Genomic DNA, 19,200 nt, shown 5'->3' on the forward strand with positions numbered 1-19,200 from the left:
CTGATTAAAACCCTTTGTGGTAGACATCCCTGATGCTTCAGTGGTTAGGAATCTGCCTGCCAATGCAGGGGGGCACTCATTCTATCCCTGGTCTGGAAAAATTCCACATGCTAGAAGGCAACTAAGCCCCACTGCACCACAACTACTGAGCCTGTGCTCTAGAGCTTGGGAGCCACAACTAGGAAACCCACGTGCATAAAGCCCATGCTAGACAACAAGAGAAGCCACCACAATGAGAAGTCTGGGCACTGTAACTACAGAGTAGTCCCTGCTTGCTGCAAATAGAGACAGCTCATTTGTAGTAATAAAGACCAAGCACAGCCAATCAATCAACCAACCAGTCAGCCCACCTACCAACCCAGTCAGCCTTTGTGGTACTTGTAAGTCCCTCACAGTTGGTCTGCAGCTTTTCCAGGCTCAAATGCCATGACATTGTAGGAAAGGAGGATAGCAAATACTTACATGGGATTACTTCCTGTACCCAGAATTGTCCATGGAGAGGGAACTTCAGGATCCATCCCTAACCAGTTGAACCTAAACCAGATTCTGGAGGCGGGGCCTCAGGCCTTTGAGAGCTCTTAACTGCATTGCTCCCCTAGGTGATGCTAAGGTGCAGTCAGGATGAAGACCACTGTGTAAAAGAGGAGTGAAGGTATATCTAGGATCCTGATGGTTACGATTTCCCCAGATTCACTGCTTTTCCTCCTTAGCTCTGGATCTTTCTAAACTCTACTCTTGTCACCTGATCCCCATTTCTAAAGATTAACTGCCTATTCATTTTCCCCAAAAACTCACTCTTTTCTGCCTATGTTTGACTCAAGCAGTCTTTCTTTGCCTGATTAGTTATTTCTGTATTCTGTGTTTTCTTTTTTCTTTTCTTTTCTTTCTTTTTTTTTTTTTGATCATGGAATTGGGCAAGAAATGTTTCATGGGGAAACATGGAGGAGGCATTGTACCCACTGAGGAAGTTCTAGCATTAAACGTGTAAGACGTTCTCCTTGAACCAAGACATGGGGTCAAACAGATGATGCTTTTAGGAGGCTGAATATGAAGGACTCCATCAAGAAATGTCTGCCTCAGAGACTCTGAGACTCTCAGAAGACTTTGAATGATGAGCGTTGTGGAATTAAGGTGGGCTCTTTAAAAAAATCTTGTTTGGTTTTACAATTGTGAAGAATACTTGTGAAGGAATAAAACTATTTTCAGTTGTTTTGTGGAATGAATTTTCATTGGGTCATAGATTGGTGTCAAAAGTGAAGGATTTATGGGGATAATTTTTGTCCTTGTTCCTACTTATCCAGAAAATTTTAATTTGGTTAGTTTCAGGTTTGATAGTGACTGTTTTCCCAGTTGTTGTATTTCTTACTAGTTGAGGTTCAGGATCAAGAATAGACAGAGGAATTGAAGCTATGGGCCATGAACTGGCATTACTTCTTAATGAGACTGTTTTTTCAACTGGATTATTAAATGATATCTTTTAGTATAAAAATCCTGACACTTAAGCAGTAACGACGTACCTTTATTTGCACTTTTTTTTTTTTTTTTTTTACTGAATTTGTTGCATCTGTTGGTATGCTCTTTGGTGGGTGATACTGCTGTTACTTTCTTTTATAATTACACCAATGTTGGGCTCAATCAAAGAGCTGAGTAACAGGCAACAGTGATTCCCAGAGACTATCATAAGTTTCAGGACAGTTTGGGAAGGCAGGTGTTAGTGCTGGGCTTCTGGTGGAGCGCCCCAGGTTTCAGGCTGCAGCACTGGGCTGTCCTTGGCCATACTTGTGCTGGAACTGTGCATGTGTCCAGTTTGACATTCTTGCTTCTCTGTGCAAGCCTCCCGTTCCACCTCAGTAAACTCTAGAAAAAGTCTGTTTTACTGTCTATTATATGAGGGACTCTTTTAAGCTCTTCATGCCCTTTGGAATGAATGATGAAACATGCTGGAAAGGTAATAGTGAGCCTTTGTGCTTTTGAGAACTGATCATCTTGCTCTGATTTGATCATCTTACTCATATTTAGATAAGCATTATTCCCTTACTTCTCTACTGTTGCTGTTTAGTTGCTAAGTTGTGTCTGACTCTTGCAATCCTGTGAATTGTAGGCTGCCAGGCTCCACTGTCCATGGAATTCTCTAGACAAGAATACTGGAGTGGGTTGCCATTTCCTTCTCCAGGGGATCTTCCTGACCCAGGGATTGAACCTGCAGCTCCTGCTGCATCTCCTGCATTGTAGGCAGATTCTTTACTGCTGAGCCTTTGGGGAAACCCTACTTCTCTATAGTAGATGAAAATTTCTGCACTATGGAAAACAGTGTGGAGATTTCTTAAAAAACTGGAACTAGAACTGCCATATGACCCAGCAATACCACTTCTGGGCATTCACACTGAGGAAACCAGATCTGAAAGAGACACGTGCACCCCAATGTTCATCGCAGCACTGTTTATAATAGCCAGGACATGGAAGCAACCTAGATGCCCATCAGCAGATGAATGGATAAGGAAGCTGTGGTACATATACACCATGGAATATTACTCAGCCGTTAAAAAGAATTCATTTGAATCAGTTCTAATGAGATGGATGAAACTGGAGCCCATTATACAGAGTGAAGTAAGCCAGAAAGATAAAGAACATTACAGCATACTAACACATATATATGGAATTTAGAAAGATGGTAACGATAACCCTATATACAAAACAGAAAAAGAGACACAGAAGTACAGAACAGACTTTTGAACTCTGTGGGAGAAGGTGAGGGTGGGATGTTTCAAAAGAACAGCATGTATATTATCTATGGTGAAACAGATCACTAGCCCAGGTGAGATGCATGAGACAAGCGTTCGGGCCTGTGCACTGGGAGGACCCAGAGGAGTCGGGTGGAGAGGGAGGTGGGAGGGGGGATCGGGATGGGGAATACATGTAACTCTATGGCTGATTCGTGTCAATGTATGACAAAACCCACTGAAATATTGTGAAGCAATTAGCCTCCAACTAATAAAATAAAATTAAAAAAAAAATTTCTGTGACCTCTTGGAAGACAAAGCAGTTGATGCAGGGTGCAAACATGTGTGAGCAACAAAACAGAAGTGTTGGGGTTCAATATCACAGCCGTCTGAGGCATGAGGATAGCTTTCTGTAAATATCCTGATTGGGTACTAGTTGACTGAGCAGAAAATGCTTGTTAGTTTTGTCTTATGTTTGGTGTTTTGGATTCTACTTTCCCTTCCTCTTGTGCATGGGTTCCTCAACTTCAGATAGACAGAAGAGAACTATCAAAGCAGGCCTGTCAGTTGGTTACCTTGTCTGTGTTAGTAAGGAGATTGCTTAAAAGGAAAAATTTGTCTCAAAATGGAGTTCCAGAAAGATTTCCAAACTTTTGGCATTTTGTCTTTTGACAAGTCTGTGAGGAAATGATGTTGAAGGCCTAAGTGTTTACTGTTTGTGACTTGAATTCATATTTAGAGTTTGGTTTTCCTTGATGGGGAAAAAGGGTACCTTCTCAAGGGGTGACTACAGGGAGGAAGTAGTAGGATGTTTGGTGGAGTGGTTATTTGGCAGGGTGAGCAAGTGTTGCTATTTCTTTGGGGAAAGACAATTGCTTTCTGTAAGTCTTACTTCAGTTCAGTTCAGTCACTCAGTCGTGTCCGACTCTTTGGGACTCCAGGAACCACAGCATGCCTCAGGAGTTAAGCCCTAATGCCTCCTAACTGATTGGCTTAGTACTGTAATTTTTTGCTCTGGGGAAGAAATGATTTCTTCCAAACCAACACCTGCAGTGTGTGGCTGATGGAGAACCATGGATATTTTATTTTTAGCTTGTCTTCTGCTGTGTTAATTTTTAACTCCAAGGAACACCCCAGCTTCTAAGGTCTAGAAATATCTTGATGCAGGGCCACCTGGAGCTGAGCATCTGGGAACCTCCCAAGCCTGGTTTATTTGTGATACTCCAACAAAAGCTAAAGTCTGATATCTTGATCTGCTGACATGCGGAATTCTGGCTGGGAAGGATTGGATCTGTGTTTGTGCCAGTGTGTCAGTTCATAAAGGCTCTTAAAGCAGAAGATGACAGCAGGAGTGTGTCTTGCCTACATGAGCCATCTTGACTTTCTGCTGGGCTGGGACATTGAGATTACAGGAGACAGGGGCAGGCTACCAACAGGGCTTGTTCATGTGGAAGCAAATTTCTTATCCTTCTTCTGTCACCTTTTCCTCATTCATCTTAGGTAAAGACTCACTTGGTGTTTTACTAAATGTGTTCTAAAACACTGGATGTAATATTTATTGAGCATCCACAGTGAATCAAACACAATATACCAAGGGTTTATTACTTTGAAAAATTTTGGCTTAAATTTAAAACTATTCTCTGATTGTCTTATAGAAGAGAGTGGATCTGTGTATTTTTCTTTTAGATTAGCCTTGAGTGTAGCATTTTGTGAAAATGGCATTTTAATATGCTAATAATAAAGGTGAAGCTGGTTTGTGTATAGAAATGCAAGAGATTTATGGATATTAATTTTGTTTCTTGAAAGCTTACTGAATTCATTGATGAGCTTTAGTAGTTTTCTGGTAGCAGCTTTAGAAATTTCTCTGTGTAGTATCATGTCATTTGCAAATAGTGAAAGTTTAGTTTCTTTTCCAATTTGGATTCCTTTATTTTGTTTTCTTCTCTGATTGCTGTGGCTAGGACTTTCAAAGCTATGTTGAATAAGAGTGACAAGAATGGACACCCTTTTTTGTTCCTGATCTTAGAGGAAATACTCTCAGCTTTTCATCATTGAGTGTGTTAGCTGTGGGTTTGTGGTATATGGCCTTTATTTTGTTTAGGTAGGTTCCCTCTATGCCCACTTTCTGCAGAGTTTTTATCATAAATGGTTGTTGAATTTTGTTGAAAGCTTTTTCTGGGTCTATTGAGATGATCATATGGTTTTTATTCTTCAATTTGTTAATATAATATATCACATTGATTGATTTGCATATGCTGAAGAGCCTTTGCATCCCTGAGATAAATCCCACTTGATCATGGTGTATGATCATTTTAATGTGTTGTTGGATTTGATTTGCTAGTATTTTGTTGAAGATTTTTGTTTATATGTTCATCAGTGAGATTGGCTTGTAGTTTTCTTTTTTTGTGGTATCTTCATCTGTGAAGCCATCAGGTCCTGGACTTTTGTTTTGTGGGAGGTTTTTACTCACAGTTTCAATTTCAGTACTTATAATTAGTCTGTTAATATTTTCTATTTCTTCCTGGCTCAAACTTCAGTCTTGAAAGGTTTTACTTTTCTAAACACTTGTCCATTTCTTCCAGGTTGTCCACTTTATTGGCATATATTTGCTTGTAGTAGTCTCTCATATTTCTTTGTATTCTCTAGTGTCCATTGTAACGTCTCCTTTTTCATTTCTAGCTTTGTTGATTTGAGCTCTCTTCCTTTTTTTCTTGATAATTCTGGTCAGGCTTATCAATTTTGCTTATATTTTTGATGAACCAGCTTTTAGTTTCAACGTAATACACCACATTAACAAATTGGAAGATAAAAACCATATGATTATCTCAATAGATGCAGAGAAAGCCTTTGACAAAATCCAACACTCATTTATGATTAAAACTCTCCAGAAAGCAGGAATAGAAGGAACATACCTCATCATTGATCTTTTCTATTGTTTTCTTCATCTCTATTTAATTCACTTCTGCTCTGATATTTATCATTTTTTCCCTTCTCCTAACTTTGAATTTTGTTTGTACTTCTTTCTCTAGTTGCGTGAGGGGTAAGGTTAGGTTGTTTACTTGAGATTTTTCTTGTTTCCTGAAATAAGATTGTATTAGAATAAACTTCCCTCTTAGAACTGCTTTTGCTGCATCCCATAGGTTTAGGATCATTGTGCTTTCATTTGTCTCCAGGTATTTTTTTATTTTCTCTTTGATTTCTTCAGTGATGTATTGGCTGCTTAGTAAGATGTTATTTAGCTTTCATATCTGTGTTTTTGTTTTCTTTTCTTTCTTTCTTTCTTTTTTTTTTTTTTTTTACAGTTTTTTCCCCTTGTAGTTGATTTGTAATCTCATAATGTTATGGTTGGATAAGATGCTTGATATGATTTCAGTTTTCTTAAATTTACTGTGGGTTGCTTTGTGGCCCAGCATGTTAGCTATCCTGGAGAATGTTCATGTGCACTTGAGGAGAATGTGTATTCTGCTGCATTCAGATAGAATGTCATATAAATACCAATTATGTCCATATGGTATAATGTGTCATTTAAGGCCTCTGTTTCCTTATTGATTGTTCTGTCTGTATGATCTGTCCATTGATGTAAGTGGAATGCTAAAGTCCCCTACTATTCTTGTGCCAATGTTTATTTCTCTTTTTATGAAAAGACAACACAGAGAATTGGAAGAAAATATTTGCAAATGGAGTGATTGACAAGGGATTAATCTCCAAAATATATAACAGCTCATGCAGCTCAATATATTAAAAAAAATAAAAATAAAAAAATGGCAGAAGGTCTAAATAGACATTTCTCAAAAGAAGACATAAAGATGGCCAAAAAGCAAATGAAAAGATGGTTAACATTGCTAATTATTAGAGAAATGCAAATCAAACTACAATGAGTTGTCACCTGACACCAGTCAGAATAACCATCATCAAAAATTCTGCAAATAATAAATGCTGGAGAAGATGTGGAGAGAAAGGAATCCTCCTACACTGTTGGTGAGAATGTAAATTATACAGTATGGAGGTTCCTCAAAAAACTAAAAATAGAACTACCACATGATCCAACAATCCCTCTACTGGGCATGTATCTGGAGGAAACCATAATTTGAAAAGACACATGCACCTTAGTGTTCATTGCATCACTATTTACAATTGTCTAGAAGCAATATAAAAGTCTATTGACAGAGAAATCAGTAAAGAAGATGTGGTACATATATACAATGAAATATTACTCAGTCACAAAAAAGAATGAAATAATACCATTTGCAACCACATGGATAGGCTTAGAGATTATAATACTGAGTGAAGTAAGTCAGATAGAGAAGGACAAATATTATATGGTATCAGTTATATGTGGAATCTAAAAAAGTGATACAAATGAATGTTGTTCCAAACAGGCTTCAAAAACAAGCATGATTTTCAAAGGGGAAAGGCAGGGGGAGAAATAAATTAGGACTTTGAGGTGAACATATACACACTACTATATATGAAATAGATATTAATAATTAACAAGGACCTACTGTATAGCATAGGGCTTCCCACGTGGTTTAGTGGTGAAGTGTCCACTTGCTAATGCAGGAGATGCAGGAGATGTAGTTTTGATCCCTGGGTCAGGAAGATCCCCTGGAGTGGATAATGGCAACCTGCTCCAGGATTCTTGCCTGGAGAACCCCATGGACAGAGGAGCCTGGCAGGCTACAGTCCATAAGGTTGCAAAGCATCAGACAGTGAGCAGACAGCACTGTGTAGCACAGGGAACTCTACTCAGTAATCTGTGGTAGCCTATATGGGAGAAGAATCTGGAAAAGAATAGATATATGTGTGTGTATAACTGAATCACCTTGCTGCACACCTGAGACTAGCATAGCATGGAAATCAACTATGCCTTACTGTGCCAGTAAAGGTCCACATAGTCAAAGCTTTGGTTTTTCCAGCAGTCATGTACAGATGGGAGAGTTGGATCATAAAGAAGGTTGAGCACTGAAGAATTAATGATTTCAAACTGTGGTTCTGGAGAAGACTCTAAAGAGTCCCTTTGACTCCAAGGAGATCAAAGCAGTCAATCCTAAAGGAAATCAGTCCTGAATATTTATTGGAAGGACTGATGTTGAAGCTGAAGCTCCAATCCTTTGGCCGCCTCATGCAAAGAGCCAACTCACTGGAAAAGACCTTGATGCTGGGAAAGATTGAGGGCACAAGGAGAAGAGGGTGACAGAGGATGAGATAGTTAAATGGCATCACTGACTCAATGGGTATGAGTTTGAGCAAACTCCGAGAGATAGTGAAGGACAGGGAAGCCTGGCATGCTGCAGTCCATGGGGTCACAAAGAACTTGACATGACCTAGCGATTGAACCACAGCAAAAATTAAATTTAAAAAAAGTGAAGCTTGTGATAAGAAAAACTGGTATGGCTTGTATTTCGAATTAAGGTTTCTTTTCCCTTCCTTTTAGGCAATCTTCAGAGTACTATTACCGACATATATTGAGGATTTAATTACTTATTCTCAAAACTATGATTCCTCTGAATCTGGGGCTTTGACCAAAGCCTATGGCTACACTGTTGTACTGAATATCTGCTTTTTCACTTGGAGCATTCTGCACCACTTTTTCTTCTATTACACTCAGCGTATAGGAATGAGATTAAGAGTAGCCATGTGCCATATGATTTACCACAAGGTAAGTGTCATTTGATACAAAAGTTTATACCTCCTCTGAAGAATCAGAAGCATTTTGAGAAAGTTCTCTGTAGACTAAAAATTTTGTAACTGGTGTCATTTACTCCTTACCAGAGATACTCGATATTTGTTTCAGCCATTTTGTTGTTGTTTGAGCAAACTTTACCAATACATAATGAAAAGTTTTGTTTGGAGATCAGGCTAGGGCTGCCTTTGATAACTTTTATGCATAGGCTGGTGCATAATACCCACTAAACTTATATTGAAATCTAATTAAAAAACAGGTATCAAAATTATCAAACTGATTTTCAATGTTTTCTTCCCTAAATCTTATTGTGGTATTCATGGAAATTTTGTTATTTTTCATTTAAACCTTCTTTTACATCAAAGTTGTGTTTAAAAGTGACTTCAGTGATTGGATCTATAACATTAAATTTAGGAGAAAAATATGTATTTAATAAAATAAATGATTATATTTTTAAATGATGCACCTAGTCACGTTTAATATAATTGTGCTTACTAAATAAAAATATAAGTGAAATCTGTGCCAAATTAGACTCACTCATGATATTATGTAGTTATGATTGTTTCTGATAATATTAAAGAAAATGGTTGAGTGTTTGGGAGAAAACTTGAAGTTTTAATTTGTTTTTAGCAATTTTAGAGGGTATTTTTGTTGCTATTCGTTGAAGTTTTCTTAATACAATATTTGCTTTTTTTTTTTTTTAGCATACATTATAGCAGCTTTAATGAAATCTGGTTTGATGTTTCCAGTGTTTTTGTATTGAGAAATGCTATAAAATTATTCTATATTTTACTCTAGTCTTATCTAGTATAAAAGGAGTTAATTATTTCAGATGTCTTTACAAATGAATTGCCACAGATACACCAGTGTCATGTGCTGGAGAGCTCTTGAAAAACGAGATCTTAGATATCTCTTTGTCCTGGCCTGTTTCACTTTTAAAAAATTCTTATTTAACCATGTTGTATACTTGAAATTTTCTGAGAGAGTAGATTATAAGTGTTTTCACTGCACACACAAAAAGATAACTACATAAGACAATGGACAGGTTAACTGTTGTAACTACAGTAATCATTTCCCAGTGTACATTTATGTCAAATATCTTGTTGTGCACATTTATATATATATATATATATATATATATATATATGTATGTATATATATATGTATATATATATTTCATTAAAAATAAACAAAATCCCAATTGAAAGATAAAACCAAACAATTTAAATGAAAACAAGCACTTCTTTTACTTGGTTGCTACTTATCTAGACCTTCTATTTTTAGTAATACTTTTCTCAGCAAATTAAAGATATCTTTCCTCATCCTTTTTTGAGCAGAATCTCGTTAATCTTTGGGCTATGTGAACCTGATTCATGGAACTAACATTCCAGGTTCCTATGCAATATTGCTTTTTATAGCATTGCTTTTACCACCAGACACATCCACAATTGGGCATTGTTTTCACTTTGGCTCAGCCTCTTCATTCCTTCTGGAGCTATTTCGTCACTCTTCTCTGGTAGCATGTTGGGCATCTACTGACCCGGGGAGTTCATCTTTCAGTATCAAATATTTCTGCCTTTTCATAATGTTCATGGGATTCTCAAGGCAAGAAGACTGAAGTGGTTTGCATTACCTTCTCCAGTGGACCACGTTTCTTCAGCTGAGCTGTTTCAAATCCTGAAAGATGATGCTGTTAAAATGCTGCACTCTGTATGCCAGCAAATTTGGAAAACTCAGCAGTGGCCATAGCACTGGGAAAGGTCAGTTTTTGTACCAACCCCAAAGAAACGCAATGCCAAATAATGTTCAAGCTATCACACAATTGCACTCATTTCCAATGATAGGAAGTTAATGCTCAAAACTCTCCAACCTAGTCTTCAACAGTACATGAACCAAAAGCTTCCAAATTTTCAAGCTAGATTTAGAAAAGGCAGAGGAACCAGAGATCAAATTGCCAACATCCGTTGGATCATAGAAAAAGCAAGAGAATTCCAGAAAACACCTACTTCTGCCTCACTGACTACACTAGAGCCTTTTACTTTGTGGATCACAACAAACTCTGGAAAATTCTTAAAGTGATGGGAATACCAGAATACCTTACCTGCCTCCTGAGAAACCTGTATGCAGGTCAAGAAGCAACAGTTAGAACCAGACATGGAACAATGGACTGATTCCAAATTGGGAAAGGAGTACATCAAGGCTGTATATTGTCACCCTTGTTATTTAACTTCTAATCAGAGTGCATCATGCAAAATGCCAGGCCGAATGAAGCACAAGCTGAAATCAAGACTGCTGAAATCAACCCACTCAAGTATTCTTGCCTGGAGAATCCCATGGACAGAGGAGCCTGGTAGGCTACAGTCCATGGGATTGCAGAAGTTGAACATGACTTAGACTGCTGGGAGAAATACCAATAACCTCAAATATGCAGATGATACCACCCTTATGGCAGAAAGCAAAGAGAAACTAAAGAGCTTCTTGATGAAAGTGAAAGAGGAGAGTTAACGGATGGAGAGGGAGGTGGGAGGGGTATCGGGATGGGGAATACATGTAACTCCATGGCTGATTCATGTCAATGTATGACAAAACCCACTGCAATGTTGTGAAGTAATTAGCCTCCAACTAATAAAAATAATTGAAAAAATAAATAAATAAAAAAATTAAAAAGCTAAAAAAAAAAAAAGCTGGCTTAAAACTCAACATTCAAAAACAAAGATCATGGCATCCAGTCCCATCACTTCATGGCAAATAGATGAGGAAACAATGAAAACAGTGACAGACTTTATTTTTTGGGGGGCTCCAAAATCACCACAGATGGTGACTACATCCTTGACATTAACAGACACTTACTCTTTGGAAGAAAAGCTATGACCAACAGACAGCATATTAAAAAGCAAAGACATGTGTTTGTTAGCCATCTGTATGTCTTCTTTGGAGAAATGTCTGTTTAGTTCTTTGGCCCATTTTTTGATTGGGTCATTTATTTTTCTGCAATTGAGCTGCAGGAGTTGTTTGTATATTTTTGAGATTAATCATTTGTCTGTTGCTTCTCCCAATCTGAGGGCTGTCTTTTCACCTTGCTTATAGTTTTCTTTGTTGTGCAAAAGTTTTTAAGTTTCATTAGGTCCCATTTGTTTATTTTTGCTTTTATTTCCAATATTCTGGGAGGTGGGTCATAGAGAATCCTGCTGTGATTTATGTCGGAGAGAGTTTTGCCTGTGTTCTCTTCTAGGAGTTTTATAGTTTCTGGTTTTACATTTAGATCTTTAATCCATTTTGAGTTTATTTTTGTGTATGGTGTTAGAAAGTGTTCTAGTTTCATTCTTTTACAAGTGATTGACCAGTTTTCCCAGCACCACTTGTTAAAGAGATTGTCTTTTTTCCACTATATATTCTTGCCTCCTTTGTCGAAGATAAGGTGTCCATAGGTTCGTGGATTTATCTCTGGGCTTTCTATTCTGTTCCATTGATCTATATTTCTGTCTTTGTGCCAGTACAAACACATGAAAAGATGCTAAACATCACTCATTATCAGAGAAATGCAAATGAAAACCACAATGAGGTACCATTACACACCAGTCAGGATGGCTGCTATCCAAAATCTATAAACAATAAATGCTGGAGAGGGTGTGGAGAAAAGGGAACCCTCTTACACTGTTGGTGGGAATGCAAACTAATACAGCCACTATGGAGAACAGTGTGGAGATTTCTTAAAAAACTGGAAATAGAACTGCCATATGACCCATATGATCCCACTTCTGGGCATACACACTGAGGAAACCAGATCTGAAAGAGACACGTGCACCCCAATGTTCATCGCAGCACTGTTTATAATAGCCAGGACATGGAAGCAACCTAGATGCCCATCAGCAGACGAATGGATAAGAAAGCTGTGGTACATATACACCATGCAATATTACTCAGCCATTAAAAAGAATTCATTTGAATCAGTTCTAATGAGATGGATGAAACTGGAGCCCATTATACAGAGTGAAGTAAACCAGAAAGATAAAGACCAATACAGTATACAAATGCATATATATGGAATTTAGAAAGATGGTAATGATAACCCTATATGCAAAACAGAAAAAGAGACACAGATGTACAGAACAGACTTTTGGACTCTGTGGGAGATGACGAGGGTGGGATGTTTCAGGAGAACAGCATCAAAACATGTATATTATCTAGGGTGAAACAGATCACCAGCCCAGGCTGGATGCATGAGAAAAGTGCTCAGGCCTGGTGCACTGGGAAGACCCAGAGGAATCTGGTGGAGAGGGAGGTGGGAGGGGGGATCGGGATGGGGAATACATGTAAATCCATGAATGATTCATGTCAATGTATGACAAAAACCACTACAATATTGTAAAGTAGTTAGCCTCCACCTAATAAAAATAAATGGAAAAAAAAATTTTTAAATAAAAAGCAAAGACATTACTTTACCAACAAAGGTCTGTCTAGTCAAAGCTATGCTTTTTTTCCAGTAGTCATGTAGGCATATGAGAGTTGGACCATAAAGAAAGTTGAGCACTGAAGAATTTATGCTTTTGAACTGTAGTGTTAGAGAAGACTCTTGAGAATCCCTTGGACTGCAAGGATGTCAAACCAGTCAATTCTAAAGAAAATCAATCCTAAATATTCATTGGAAGGATTGATGCTAAAGCTGAAACTCCAACACTTTGGCTACCTGATGCAAGGAGCTGACTTAATGGAAAAGACCCTGTTGCTGGCAAAGATTGAGGGTAGAAGGAAAAGAGGATGAGAAGGCTGGATGGCATCACCAACTTGATGGACATGAGTGTGAACAAGCTCTGGGAATTGTTGATGGGCAGGAAAGGCTGGTGTGCTGCAGTCCATGGGGTTGCAAAGAGTCGGACATGACTGAGCAACTGAAGAACAAGTATGAAACTGGGGGCCTGGCATGTCACTGTCAGTCATAGACCGTTGAACATAAGCTAATTTGTTCCTAAGTGATGTGGAAATGCAATGATGCCTATCAACTACAGTCAAGCGTCTTCCTTGTCCTCCCTCATTGTGTTTGTTATTATGTTGCACCTTCTACCATTTAGAAGATGAATACTCAGGTTTCCCTCCAAATTATCTAGAAGTTTTTGCAGATCATGTTTAACTCCCGTAAATAAATAAATAAACAGGAAATTTCACCAGAAGTGCACTATGAAAATCTTATATTACTTGTGAGGTGATGTTTTGCTCAAAGTTTACTCTTTGATGTACATGTAAGCCATTGTCCACCTGGTTTTCTTCCTCTTCCCACTAGTGCTTTGGAATGTTGCCTTTAAGAAATTGGGCCCTTCCTGGTATGCTGCTTGAAAGTGAAAGTGACAGTCTTAGTTGCTCAGTCATGTCCAACTCTTTGCGACTCTATGGACTGTATGTAACCTGCCAGGCTCTGTTGTCCATGGAATTCTCCAGGCAAGAATACTTCAGTGGGCTGCCATGCCCTTCTCCAGAGGATCATGTTGCTTACATTAAAGTAAACATTTGCCAAAGGCATTAATTTGCCTACTAGATTACCTTAAGAAATTGTTTCTTTTTCCATTTTTAGAAAATTTAATATAATATTTAAAGATTACACTCCATTTACAGTTATTATAAGATATTGGCTGTATTCCTTGTGTTGTACTGTATATCATTGTAGGCTACCTTACATCCAATAGTTTGTACTTCCCACTCCCCCATCATTATATGACTTCCCCACTTCACTGGTAACCACTAGTTTGTTCTCTGTATCTGTGAGTCTATTTCTCTTTTGTTTTATTCACCAGTTTCTCTTTTTGTTTTATTCTTTTAGGCTCCACTTATACGCAATATCATATAGTATTTATCTCTCTCTCTCTGACTTGTTTCATTTAGTATCAGTTCCATTCAGTTCAGTCACTCAGTTGTGTCTGACTCTTTGCAACACCATGGATGGCAGCACACCAGACTTCCCTGTCCATTACCAAATCCTGGAGCTTGCTCAAACTCATGTCCATCGAGTTGGTGATGCCATACAACCATCTCATCCTCTGTCATCCCCTTCTCCTCCCACCTTCCATCTATCCCAGCATCAGGTTCTTTTCCAATGAGTCAGTTCTTGGCATCAGGTGGCCAAAGTATTGGAGTTTCAGCTTCAGCATCAGTCCTTCTAATGAATATTTAGGATTGATTTCCTATGGGATTGACTGGTTTGATCTCCTTGCAGTCCAGGGGATTCTCAAAAGTCTTTTCCAACACCAGAGTTCAAAAGCATCAGTTCTTCGGTGCTCAGCTTCCTTTATAGTCCAACTCTCACATCCATACATGACTACTGGAAAAACCATAGCCTTGACTGGACGGACCTTTGTTGGCAAAGTAATGTCTTTGCTTTTTAATATGCTGTCTAGGTTGGTCATAGCTTTTCTTCCAAGGAGCATGTGTCTTTTAGTTTCATGACTGCGGTTACCATCTGCAGTGATTTTGCCTTCCCACGCCCCCCCCCCCCAAAAGTGTGTGGATGGATCAGTGCAAAGAAATAGAGGAAAACAATAGAATGGGAAAGACAGAGATCTCTTCAAGAAAATTAGAGATACCAAGGGAGCATTTCATGCAAAGATGGGCATAATAAAGGACAGAAATGGTATGGACCTAACAGAAGCAGAAGATATTAAGAAGAAATGGCAAGAATACTCAGAAGATCTATACAAAAAAAGATCTTAATGACCCAGATAATCATGATGGTGTGATCACTTACCTCGAGCCAGATATCCTGAAGTGTGAAGTCACGTGGACCTTACTTAGGAAGCATTACTACAAACAAAGCTAGTGGAGGTGATGGAATTCCAGTTGAGCTATTTCAGATCCTAAAAGATGATGCTGTGAAAGTGCTGCACTCAATATGCCAGCAAGTTTGGAAAACTCAGCAGGAACCACAGGACTGGGAAAGTCAGTTTTCATTCCAATCCCAAAGAAAGGCAATGCCAAAGGATGTTCCAATTACTGAAAAATTGCACTCATTTCGCATGCAACCAAAGTATTGTTCAAAATTCTCCAAGCTAGGCTTCAGCAGTACATGAACTGAGAACTTCTAGATGTACAAGTCAGATTTAGAAAAGGCAGAGGAACCAGAGATCAAATTGCCAACATCTGTTTGGATCATAGAAAAATCAAGAGAAACCAGAAAAACATTTACTTCTGCTTCATTGACTACACTCAAGCCTTTTACTTTGTGGGTCACAACAAACTGTGGAAAATTCTTCAAGAGATGGGAATACCAGACCACCTTACCTGCCTCCTGAGAAAACTGTATGCAGGTCAAGAAGCAACAGTTAGAACCAGACATGGAACAATGGACTGGTTTCAAATTGGGAAAGGAATACATCAAGGCTGTATATTGCCACTCTGCTTATTTAACTCATATGCAGAGTACATCATGCGAAATGTTGGGCTGAATGAAACACAAGCTGTAACCAAGATTGCAGGGAGAAATGTCAATAACCTCAGATATGCAGATGACATCATCCTTATGGCAGGAAGCAAAGAGAAACTAAAGAGACTCTTGATGAAAGTGAAAGAATAGAGTGTAAAAGCTGACTAAAACTTAAAAACAACAACAGCAACAAACCACAAAGATCATGACATTCGGTCTCACCATTTCATGGCATATAGATGAGGAAACAATGGAAACAGTGACAGACTTTATTTTCTTGGGCTCCAAAATCACTGCAGATGGTGACTGCAACCATGAAATTAAAAGATGCTTGCTTCTTGAAAGAAAAGCTATGACCAATCTAGACAGCATATTAAAAAGTAGAGTCAGTTCTTTACTGATAAAGGTCCATCTAGTCAACTATCATTTTTCCAGCAGTCACATATGGATGTGAGAGTTGAACCATAAAGAAAGCTAAGTGCCAAAGTATTGATGGTTTTGAACTGTTGCTTTGGAGAAGACTCTTGAGAGTTCCTTGGACAGCAAGGAGATCCAGCCAGTCAATCCTAAAGTAAATCAGTCCTGAATATTCACTGGGAGGACTGATGCTGAAGTTGAAGCTCCAAGACTTTGGCCACCTGATGTGAAGAACTGACTTACTTGAAAAGGCCCTGATGCTGGGGAAGATTAAAGACAGGAAGAGGAGAGAACAGAGGATGAGATAGTTGGATGACATCACTGACTTGATGGACATGGGTTTAAGCAAGCTCTAGTAGTTGGTGATGGACTGGGAAGTCTGGTGTGCTGTAGTCCATGGGGTCACAAAGAGTTGGACACGACTGAGTGACTAAACTGAACTGTACAGTTTTCCCAGCACCAGTTATTGAAGAGACTGTGTTTTCTCCATTGTGTATTCTTGCCTCCTTTGTCTTAAATTAGTTGACCCTAAGTGTATGGGTTTATTTCTAGGCTCTCTATACTGCTCCATTGATCTATGTGTTTGTTTTGGTGCCGATATCATACTCTCTTCCCTTGGGCTTCCCTTGTGGCTCAGCTGGTAAAGAATGTGCCTGCAATGTGGGAGACCTGGGTTTGATCCCTGGGTTGGGACAATGCCCTGGAGAAGGGAAAGGCCACCAACTCTAATATTCTGGCCTAGAGAATTCCATGGACTGTATAGTCAATGGGGTCACAAAGAGTTGGACATGGCTGAGTGACTTTCACTTCACTTTCATACTATCATTTTGATTACTGTAGCTTTGTACTATGGTCAAAGTCAAGGAGTGTGGGTCCTCCAGCTTTGTTGTTCTTCTTCAGTTTTTTTTTTGACTATTTGTGTCATTTGTTTTTCCATACAAATTTTATATTTTTTTGTTCCAGTTCTGTGAAAAATGGCATTGGTAATTTGATTGCACTGAATCTGTAGATTGCCTTGGGTAGTATCGTCATTTTGACAATACTAATTTTTGCAATCCAGTAACATGGTATATCTTTCCATCTGTTTTGTTATTTTCAATTTCTTTCATCAGTGTGTTATAGTTTCGGGATTACAGATCTTTTATCTCCTTAGGTAGGTTTATTCCTAGGCATTTTAGTCTTTTTGATGCAGTGGTAAATGGAATTGTTTCCTTAATTTCCCTTTCTGATACTTTGTTAATAATGTATAGAAATGCAGCAGATTTTTGTATATTAATTTTATATCCTGAAACTTTATTGAATTCACTGATGGACTCTAATAGTTTTCTGATAGTGTCTAGGATTTCCTATGTACAGTATCATGTCATCTACAAATAGTGACAGTTTGACTTTTTCCTTTCCAATTTAGATTCTTTGTATTTAAAAGAATTGTCTTTTTACAAAGTCAGGAATTGCTTAGGTAAAACCATAGAGGTAACATGGATTTCCAGAAACATCGCTCAGTTGTGTCTAACTCTTTGCGACGCCGTGGACTATACAGTCCATGGAATTCCCCAGGCCAGAATACTGAAGTGGTTAGTTGTTCCCTCCTCTAGGGGATCTTCCCAATCCAGGGATTGAACCCAAGTGTCCCCACATTGCAGGCAGATTCTTTACCAGCTGAGCCACCAGGGAAGCCCAAGAATACTGCAGTGGATAGCCTATCCCTTCTCCACGAAATCTTCCTGACCCAGAAATTGAACTGGGTCTCCTGCATTGCAGGTAAATTATTTACCAGCTGAGCTACCAGGGAAGCCCCTCCAGAAACATGGGAGAGACAATTTCCTCATGTACTTTCATGCATCTAGAATCCTGCTGAGGTGAAGAAATAAGACATTTCTTTTTTGTAGGTTACAGGTGGGCTGATTCTTTAGGGCAAAAGCTGGTGCTGCAGAGCAGCTATGAAAAGCCCATCTGAATGTTCCTGGTTTATGCTGAGGCCTTATTGCTCATCCCTAGTCCTGAAAAGAAATCAGATTGAGTTAAAAATGGAATGGCTGCTAAGCTAATAGTCATAGTTTGTATTGTTGAATGATCTTGTGGGATGTATTATATATAGAAAATGACTTGTCTTTTAATTACCTTTCCACAACTGTGGTAAAATAACTTTTGGCTTTTGATCATTGATTTTTTAAAAAAATTGCAGCAAAATATACACAACAAAATTTACAGTTTTAACTCTTCTTAAGTGCACTATTTAGTGACATCAGGTACATTCACATTGTTGTGTAGCTATCACCATTGTGCATCTCCAGAACTTTTTCATCTTCCCAAATCTGCACCTATTAAACACTTAAATTTCTACTCCCCTCCCTTCACCACTATCACTATTCTACTTCTCTTTATGAATTTCACTACTCCAGGTGCCTGATATAATTGAAAGCATATAATGCCTGGATTATGTCACCTAGCATAATGTTTTCAAAAGGTTTGTCCATGTTGTATCAGGTGTCAGAATTTAATTCCTTTTTAAGATTGAATGATATTTCATGATAGGTATGTACAATATTTTGTGTATTCATTCATTTATTAATAAACATTTGGGTTGTTTCCATCTTATATCTACTGTGAATAGTGCTGTTATGAACATAGGTATACAAATAGCTGTTCAAGGTTGCGCTTTCAGTTCTTTTGAGTACATTCCCAGTAGTGGAATTGTTGTGCTATATACTAATCTTATGTTTAATTTTTTTAGAAACTGCCATACCCTCTTCCATCATGGCTACATAATTTTATATTTTCTACTTGATTACTGATTTTTCTCTTTAACTTGAGAACTAAATGAAAATTTTCATGAATTCTGACATTTTGTTTGGGTCCATGGCTCCAGTTGGTGGTCCACTGAAGCAGCTCACAGTGGTCACTTCAGATTCCTGATCTTTAGGGCATATTTTGGAACATTTTATGAAATAAAGGGATAGTGTAAAACAGGC

The 19,200-nt window shown here is 38.3% G+C and overlaps 1 protein-coding gene across 2 annotated transcripts in view; it reads left to right on the top strand.

Annotated features, from left to right (window-relative positions):
• The window catches only part of LOC136144257 (ATP-binding cassette sub-family C member 4-like), a 243,740-nt gene that overhangs the window by 56,636 nt on the left and 167,904 nt on the right, over positions 1 to 19,200 (top strand). For both annotated transcript variants that reach the window (XM_065902003.1, XM_065902004.1), the window contains exon 4: positions 8,155 to 8,379. In XM_065902003.1, coding sequence (XP_065758075.1) covers positions 8,155 to 8,379 — 225 coding nt within the window. The remainder of the gene's footprint in view (positions 1 to 8,154; positions 8,380 to 19,200) is intronic.

This window comes from Muntiacus reevesi, chromosome 11 (assembly GCF_963930625.1).
Source record: "Muntiacus reevesi chromosome 11, mMunRee1.1, whole genome shotgun sequence".
Lineage (NCBI taxonomy): Eukaryota > Metazoa > Chordata > Mammalia > Artiodactyla > Cervidae > Muntiacus > Muntiacus reevesi.